Here is a 10,000-nt window from a genome sequence, read left to right on the forward strand (position 1 = left end):
ATATATATATATATATATATATATATATATATATATATATATATATATATATATATATATATATATATATATGCGTTTATAATAAAGTTGCAGTAGCCTAGTGTGTACGCTTGATATAATTCAGAACAATGAACCAGAAAAGTACACTGAAATAAAAATACAAAACAAATTAAAACAATTAAAAATAAAACAAAAATGTTTTTAAAAAATGAACCCAAATGCTGCTAAACTTCCTTTAACTCTTGACTCATTTTTTAGTCAAGTCCCATCGTATCTGCGTCTGCAAAAAAAAAAAAAAAAAAAAAAAACGAATTACGACTCGGTTCTCAACGTTCATTTTAAAGAGCCGTTCAAAAGGCTTTTTTCCACACTTCAATGAAGAGAAAATACATTTAGTAGTATTATTTAATATTATACACTTTTGTACACAAAATGTAAGGAATGAAAGCAACACCCTTGTAGTGTTTTCCTATCGCGTTAGCCGGAAACAAGCAACTGCTGCCACTTCGAAGTAAGAAAGCAAAACAAAAACATCTGCCATTTTTAAAAATCTAAATATAAAAGCAAAACAAAAGTGCTAAGAGTACGAGAAACATGTTACAGTAAAACAAAGTGTGCAGTAAACGGCATTGTGCAATACAGTACGTTATGATCAATATATCATCACTACATGGCAAAACATGCAATGCAGAGGTTTTTCACAATAAAAGCATATGAAAGAACTTAACGAGGTGAATATTCATGTCGGTAAATGAAAACAGCTTCTCATAAAAATATTAGTTGACTGGTAGGAGTGCGAGAAGGCCAAATACTGATGCAGTTGCTTCAACACAAGAAGACACCATAGCAGCAAGGAGGAGTCCAAGGTTTCACAGTTTGAAGAAGGACAAACAATTAGTAGTGATGTGCGATACCACTTTCCCATGCCCAGTCTCATTCAGGCTGCTATCGGCGATACCCAGCCGATACCGTTACTTGGTGAAAATATACTGAAAATGTCAAAAGTTGTGTTTTCAAATAACTTTTTAATCGAAAAATACAAATAAAAAACACTGTAAAAATGTAAGTAAAAAGAGGCAAAAAATCGGAATGTAATGAGAAAAAATTTTACATTTTAAACTAATAATAATAATAATAATAATAATATACTTAGTCACCTTTAACACGTTTTGTCTTTTAATTAATTTTTTTTTTTTTTTTATAAAAACGTTTTAGTGGAAAATGTTTAGACACGCCTGGTCTAAAATATCAGCTCTCAAAATAACTATAAAATATACTTAAAGATGAACAAAAATCAGTTAGTTAATTAAAAAAACAACTTATGAATTAATTTTTAAAAAACAATAATAAATGTTGTTCAACAATTAAACATTTTTTTTGAATTGGTATGTAATGAGAAAAAGATGACATTTTTAAACTAATAACAATATACTTAGTCACCTTTAACAAGTTATGTTTTTAACTGTATAATGTTGTTTTTAAAACAAAAAAATAATTTAAAAAATACTTAAAGATGAACAAAAATCAGTTAATAAAAAATAAAATAAACTTATGAATTAATTTAAAAAATATATATTGTTCAACGGTTAAAAAGAAGGTACAAAAATTAGATATGTAATGAGAAAAATGTTCTAATAATTAATATTAAAAATATACTTAGTCACCTTATACACGTTTTGTCTTCAAATATATAATGTTGTTTTTTTTTTTAAATAAAAACTTTTTAGTGTTGGTGGAAAAAGTTTGAACACCCCTAGTCTGAAATATTAGCTCTCAAAATAAAAGATGAAGTATACTTAAAGATGAACCAAAATCAGTTAGTTAAAAAAAACAAAAAACTTATTAATTAATGAAAAAAACTAAATAATAAATATTGTTCAACAGTTTAAAAAAAGGTTAAAAAAATTGGTATGAGACAAATGTTCTAATAAGTAGCATTAAAATCAATAATACTCAGCTGATAATCTGTTTTTAGCATTTTTCCTAAAAAAAAAAAGATATCATCATGGCCCCCTCAGTATGGGCCCTTAGAAGTAATTGGAGAATGATATCAGCGCACAAAGATGCAGTATCGCACATCACTAGTGCAAAGAAAACATTCCTGGGTCACTCACACTGCTGGTGACGTGGGCGTGGCCGTGTTGCCATGACGACAGGCCCTGCGTGGATTCCCAGAGGGGAAGGAGGCCTGGAAGAAGGCATGAGGGAACCATGGAAAGGACGGTGAGGGGCCCCCCTCCAGTCGGGGCCCTACACCAGGCTGCAGCAGCTCAGGTAGCTGATGGTCTTGCCCTCGCCGGGCATGGGGGCAGAGTCCGTGTTGTCCAGCTTGTTCCGCTTGGCCTCGCGGATCAGCTGGCAGGCCAGGTCTAGGAAGAGCTTCTCCACGTTGTCCGACTCCTTGGCCGACGTCTCCAGGTAGACCATGCCCTGGGCCTCGGCAAAGTCCTGGGCCCGCTGCTGCTGGACCTCCCTCTTCTCCGCCAGGTCGATCTTGTTGCCTGGGGGAGGTCACAGGCCCCGTCAGCACCTTTCTGCCCAGCTGGCATGGCTCAAAAACAATGACTGCTGTGGCTGTAGGCAACCTCCTGATGCCGTTTTTACAAACAATTCAATCAATCAATCAATCAATCAATCAATCAGTTAGTTACAAAAACGGTCACGTGTGTTACTGATTCCTGCCGACTCAGCAGTGTTCTCACAAGCACCGATCCAAACAACCTTTCACACTCGCGGCGCAAAAAAACCAACACAGAAAGTCAACACACTTTGTGGATATTATAACAAACGTCCAAACACAGCACATCATTCAAAATGACACCCATTTAAATCCACTGCAATGCATGGTGGGAAAAACTGGCAAGGCTTGAAAATAATCTTACATTGATTTTACATCCATCTTACATTGATTGTACATCCATCTTACATTGATTTTACATCCAGCTTATATTGATTTTACATCCATCTTACATTGATTTTACATCCACCTTACATTGATTTTACATCCATCTTACATTAATTGTACATCCATCTTACACTGATTTTACATCCATCTTACATTAATTGTACATCCATCTTACATTGATTTTACATCCATCTTACATTAATTGTACATCCATCTTACACTGATTTTACATCCATCTTACATTCATCTTACATTGATTTTACATCCATCTTACATCCATCTTACATTGATTTTACATCCATTTTACACTGATTTTACATCCATCTTACACTGATTTTACATCCATCTTACATCCATCTTACATTGATTTTACATCCATCTTACATCCATCTTACATTGATTTTACATCCATCTTACATTGATTTTATATCCATTTTAGATTGATCTTACATCCATTTTACATTGATTTTACATCCATATTACATTAATTTTACATCCATCTTACATTGATTTTACATCCATCTTACATTGATTTTACATCCATTTTACATTGATTTTACATCCATCTTACATTGATTTTACATCCATTTTACATTGATTTTACATCCATCTTACATGGATTTTACATCCATTTTACATTGATTTTACATCCATCTTACATTGATTTTACATCCATTTTACATTGATTTTACATCCATCTTACATGGATTTTACATCCATTTTACATTGATTTTACATCCATCTTACATTGATCTTACATCCATGTTAAATGGATTTTACATCCATCGTACATCAATGTAAGATGGATGTAAGATGGACAGATGAATTTGCTGTCACTGATGACGAGGTTGTTGTTTTCCTTCTTTAGTCAAATGAAATATGACACAGTTGAATGTCCTCAGAATATTGGAGCGAGTTGATCTTTTAAAAAGCATGAATAAGGGAAGGACCAGAGTTGATCTTTTAAAAATGATTAATAAGGGAAGGACCAGAGTTGATCTTTTCAAAATGATTAATAAGGGAAGGACCAGTGTATTTGTTTGAGTCTTCAAAATAATTTGGTGATTTGCTTGGTTTTACCCAGAAATAAAACATGTGAATTGCTGTTTGTCAAGTGTTTGATTCCATAAATTCTATAGCACAAGTGTAACGGAACTAAGTTCTCCTCATTTTAGGAATTGAACAGAGTTTGTGGCTGTCGGTGGGCTATATTTTGGGGAAATGGGCTCCAATGGCTCTTTGTATGCTGAAAGACCCCTGGTCTAAACGGTCGTTGTGTCATTTGATCTGTACCCCTCCCAAACTGTGCAAACTCACCCCCTCCCATCCAGTATTCAGCGTATAGGAGCAATGCCCCCTCCCTCTCTCACTAATGTTTGCCATGTGTGACTAATAAATCTAGTAAAAGACCGTTTTGTTTGACTACTTGATTAGAAAATTCCCAATACAATAATGTCAACACTTACCGACTAATATAGTCACCACCTGGTTGTTGGCGTACTGCTCGATCTCCCGCAGCCACTCGGGAAGGCACCTGAAGGAGTCCTCGCAGGTAATGTCGTAGGTGAGAATGAGGGCGTTGGCACTGCGGTAATAGCTCTGTGTGATGGAGCGGAACCTCTCCTGTCCCGCCGTGTCCCAGATCTGCAGCTGCAACAGCCATGGAAGCGCTTCAAACACTCAGACGGACGGGCGCTCGCAAACATCAACGCACCTTGACCTTCTGCCCTCGGATTTCCACCGTCTTAATCATGAAGTCCACGCCGATGGTGGCTCCTTGACCGGGCGGGAAAAGGCCCTGCGGGGAGCAGAAGGACGTTGAAGGAGTGCGTGGGGCGAGGTGGACGTGGAGACTGACCTGAGTGAAGCGGCGTACGAGACATGTCTTCCCAACTCCGGCGTTCCCGATCAGAACGATTTTGAACAAGTAGTCATAATCCTCCATACTCATCCTCAACTGTAAAAACATCACTTCAGCATCTTCACCCTGACAGCAGCATTCACACATTACATTCTCACACACATATTCCTCATTTTTGCACCTCACATTTCAATGTCATTTGACTATTTTGTTGACATTGTTTTCCGTGCTAGTGTGGACATTTCCTTTCTGCCTTGATAGCTGAGGGATTAGAATCAGAGAAACGTTACATTTGAAGAAAACATATTTTTTGCTCCTCTTTATTTGCCACAGTTCATAAAAATAACAACAACTACATTATTTGAATCCTTGAATGTCCAAGGTGAGTGTAGTGAGTGCATGTTAGAACGGTTCAAATCGCTGAAGAAATGTGGGATATGACGATGTTTGTATATTGCCCATTCATTTCAAAGGGGGGAGGAAATTCCTGGTAATTACGGGTAATCAGGGAATTTTCTGAAAAAGGAAACCTGGTGGCTTGAATGTCCAGGGTGAGTGGAGTGTGTGGATGTTGGAACAGAAATGTGGGACATGCAGATGATCGTATATTTCCCATTCATTGTCAATGGGGAGAAAATTAACGGAAATCCCGGGAATTTTGAGAAAGGAACAATTTTGCGATGGATATATGTGAACAACAGTGTGGGTTGATGGTCGGAAGGTCAGAATTGGGTAAAAAAATGGTGAAACATTTTGGGCATGGTGGAACTATCAATACGTTCTTTCATTTGAATGGGAATTTCCTGGACATTTGGGAATTTTGGGTAAACCGTGAAAGTTTGAAAATATACTTAATACCCCTATTGTCCTAAATGATATGAATGGATTGGTGTTGGAATTTTTCCAAACGGTTGAAATAATATTGATGTAACAACAGTTTTAATTTTATTTGGTATTTCGGAATTCTTGGAATTTCAGGAAAAATGGAAATGTTTATGAAAATAACGAAAAACTTTTGTCGTCCCAATTAAGAGGAATGTTTTCAAGGTAGAATGTTCAAAAACGGTTGAAAAATGTGGACTGTGAAAACTTTCCAGGAAGAGGTGAAAATAGGGCTTTGGAAAACCGGGAATTCTGGGTAATCCTGGATATTTGGGGGAGCTCCCATTTTCCGGTCGATTCTGATTGGATGCAAACTGTGGGCTGGGGAGCGCGCCAAACTTTTGCGGCAGAATATTAATAAATAGATGATAGTTTGTGTTGGCCCTGCGATGAGGTAGCGACTTGTCCAGGGTGTACCCCGCCTTCCGCCCGATTGTAGCTGAGATAGGCTCCAGCGCCCCCCGCGACCCCGAAGGGATTAAGCGGTAGAAAATGGATGGATGGATGGATAGTTAGGTATAGAATCTCATTATGGGGAATGTTTGGACATTCACACAATAATAATAATAATAATAAAAATAATATAAATCATAATAATAATAATAAATAGATGATTTGTAGGTATAGAATCTTATTATGGGGAACGTTTGGACATTCACACAATAATAATAATAATAATAATAAAAACAATAATAAAAATAATATAAATCATAATAATGAATAGATGATTTGTAGGTGTAGAATCTTATTGTGTGAATGTTTGGACCTTCAAACAATAATAATAACAATAACAATAATAATAATAATAATTATATTAATAAATAGATTATTTGTAGGTGTAGAATCTTATTGTGTGAATGTTTGGACCTTCAAACAATAATAATAACAACAACAACAACAACAACAACAACAACAACAACAACAACAACAACAACTACAACATTAATTATTATTATTATAATCATTATATTGATAAATGTATGGTTTTTAAGTGTAGAATCTTATTGTGTGACTGTTTGGACAGTCACACAATTATCGATATGACCAATATCAAACACTGATATCGTGATACAGTTTAATGCCGTATCGCCCAGCCCTACGTGAACATGATTTTACGCACATTCACACAATAATAATAAAAACAATAATAAAAATAATATAAATCATAATAATGAATAGATGATTTGTAGGTGTAGAATCTTATTGTGTGAATGTTTGGACCTTCAAACAATAATAACAACAATAACAACAATAATAGTAATAATAATTATAATAATAAATAGATTATTTGTAGGTGTAGAATCTTATTGTGTGAATGTTTGGACCTTCAAACATTAATAATAATAATAATAACAACAATATTAATTATTATTATTATAATTATTATATTGATAAATGTATTGTTTTTAAGTGTAGAATCTTATTGTGTGACTGTTTGGACAGTCACACAATTATCGATATGACCAATATCAAACACTGATATCGTGATACAGTTTAATGCTGTATCGCCCAGCCCTACGTGAACATGATTTTACGCACATTCGGACTGCTGGAGATAAAAACGAAGCTTGCATCTTTGAAAAGAGACAAAAGCCAAATGTGTTTACATTTACTTTGAGTATGATTTTTTGCAAACAAAAACAAAATCCCGGAATACTGAGAGCTGAAATAAATATGTGAAGAGTAAGCAGTTGTGAAGGCTCCATGTTGTACCTAATAATGTGGCCTGGAAGTAAGTGTATCATTATGTGTATTAATATTACAATTATTATGCACATCCAGTCTTATAAAACATGTTAGCTTGTGTAATAATGTCATTGTTTCAAAGGAAAAGCGATGAGTCACATTCTTACTTTATTGTTATTTCTAAAAGTCGTCACTTTGGCTTCTTTTTATTGCTGCAATGTTTAAAAAAACATCTTTATTGATACGAATTACGTTGACATTTTATTACTCAATGTTTTAAAACATCTTTATTGATACGAATTATGTTGACATTTTATTGCTCGAAGTTTAAAAAAAACATCTTTATTGATACGAATTACGTTCACATTGTATTGCTACATGTTTTTAAAAAAAAGTCTTTATTGATACGAATTACGTTGACATTTTATTGCTGAATGTTTTAAAAAACATCTTTATTGATACGAATTACTTTCACATTGTATTGCTGCATGTTTTTTAAAAAAAAGTCTTTATTGATACGAATTACGTTGACATTTTATTGCTCGAAGTTTAAAAAAACATCTTTATTGATACGAATTACGTTCACATTGTATTGCTGCATGTTTTTTTAAAAAAGTCTTTATTGATACGAATTACGTTGACATTTTATTGCTGAATTTAAAAAAAAACATCTTTATTGATAAAAAAATTACGTTCACATTGTATTGCTGCATGTTTTTTTTTTTTTTAAAGTCTTTATTGATACAAATTACGTTGATATTTTATTGCTCGAGGTTTTAAAAAAAAACATCCTTATTGATAAAAAATTACGCTCACATGTATTGCTGCATGTTTAAAAAAAAAAAACGAATTACGTTGATATTTTCTTGTTGAATGTTCAAAAAACCATCTTTATTGGCGTTAGCATCCTAGCGGGAGAAGCTAGCATGCTAGCATGAAGCAGCTAACCTCAGTCGGGCCATTTTGAGTCTTTCTTTGTGTCTCGGAGGACAAGCAGCAGCAGACCAAAGATGGACCAACCTCGCCATGGACTTACCGCGCTGGTAGAAAGCCGGGCTGTCCCCGGGTTGTGACGGCTACTTGGCCTGCATCGAACCTGAACGCTCCTCTTTAGCGGCTTGATGATGATGAATTCTTCTTCTTCTTCTTCTTCTTCAGCAGCCTGATGGAGGCAGACTGGGTGACGTCATCGCAGAACGCTGCATTTGCCTTTACTTTCATTTGTGCTTTGGGAAGACATTCCACACTCTGCTTTTTTTCCTGCAACAAATGCACATTTTTAATATCCTTTTTGAAATCATTAGGGCCATTCAGGGCCTAAAACATTAATAATCAATATCATCAATAAAACATCATTAATAATCAATATCATTTCAAAAACAATATCATCAATGAAAAATTCATTAACAACAATTAATATCAATAAAACATCATTAATAATTATACATATCATATTAATAATCAACATAATCAACAAAAACATTCATAATCATTAACATTAAGTTAATATCATCAATAAGTAATCATTAATAATCAATATGACATAATATTTGTGTAGCAAGAATCATATATGACATAATATTAGTGTAGTAAGAATCATAAATGAAATAATAGTGTGCCAAGAATCATATTACAGAATATTAGTGTAGCAAGAATCATATATAAAATGATATTATTGTAACAAGAAATTAATATGACATAATATTAGTGTAGCAAGAATCACATCTATTAGTAATATTAAAGTACATCTATTAGTGATATTAAAGTACATCTATTATTGATATTAAAGTACATCTATTAGTGATATTAAAGTACATCTACTAATGATCTTAAAGTAAATTACAGTATTTTGTATTTCTATAGTGTTTTATATATTGTACAGGATTGCTTATTATTGTTATTGTTTATTTCAATTGTTAGTTTTTTTCTTTATTGATTGTTGTGTCATTTATTTTATTTTATTATTTATGTATTTTTACCCAATATTTGTTCCCACTACCGCACCTTAAATTGGAGTCCTTAATCTCGTTATATGCATATATAATGACAATAAAGTCCATTCTATTCTATTCTATTCTAAATATATTAGTGATATTAAAGTACATCTATTAGTGATATTAAAGTAAATATATTAGTGATATTAAAGTACATCTATTAGTGATATTAAATAACATCTATTAGTGATATTAAAGTAAATATATTAGTGATATTAAAGTACATCTATTAGTGATATTAAAGTAAATATATTAGTGATATTAAAGTACATCTATTAGTGATATTAAAGTAAATATATTAGTGATATTAAAGTAAATATATTAGTGATATTAAAGTACATCTATTAGTGATATTAAAGTAAATATATTAGTGATATTAAAGTACATCTATTAGTAATATTAAAGTACATCTATTAGTGATATTAAAGTAAATATATTAGTGATATTAAAGTACATCTATTAGTGATATTAAAGTAAATATATTAGTGATATTAAAGTACATCTATTAGTAATATTAAAGTACATCTATTTTGGCAAAGAATGATGACAAGTTGTGGTGGGAGGACTGCATGGTTGATGATATCATTGAAAGATGTGATTAAACAAGCAGTACAGTCAATCAATCAATCAATCAATGTTTATTTATATAGCCCTAAATCACAAGTGTCTCAA

At 33.1% G+C, this 10,000-nt stretch overlaps 1 protein-coding gene across 2 annotated transcripts; it reads right to left on the reverse strand.

The window, feature by feature from the left end:
- Positions 1-379: 379 nt before the first annotated feature.
- rab30 (RAB30, member RAS oncogene family) lies at positions 380-8,594 on the reverse strand. Of its 2 annotated transcripts, XM_062061063.1 has the most exons (5): positions 8,371-8,594; positions 4,764-4,862; positions 4,620-4,703; positions 4,372-4,555; positions 380-2,501 (listed from the first exon to the last, which is right to left on the reverse strand). In XM_062061063.1, exons 2-5 carry the CDS (start codon positions 4,854-4,856, stop codon positions 2,251-2,253), a joined length of 612 nt encoding a protein of 203 aa, XP_061917047.1. In that variant the 5' UTR covers positions 4,857-4,862; positions 8,371-8,594; the 3' UTR covers positions 380-2,250. The 2 variants fall into 2 exon arrangements, with proteins under 2 accessions (XP_061917047.1, XP_061917045.1); XM_062061061.1 differs by lacking the exon at positions 8,371-8,594 and having other exon boundaries at positions 4,764-6,477.
- Positions 8,595-10,000: the final 1,406 nt, after the last annotated feature.

Source organism: Entelurus aequoreus, linkage group LG10, assembly GCF_033978785.1.
Source record: "Entelurus aequoreus isolate RoL-2023_Sb linkage group LG10, RoL_Eaeq_v1.1, whole genome shotgun sequence".
NCBI lineage: Eukaryota > Metazoa > Chordata > Actinopteri > Syngnathiformes > Syngnathidae > Entelurus > Entelurus aequoreus.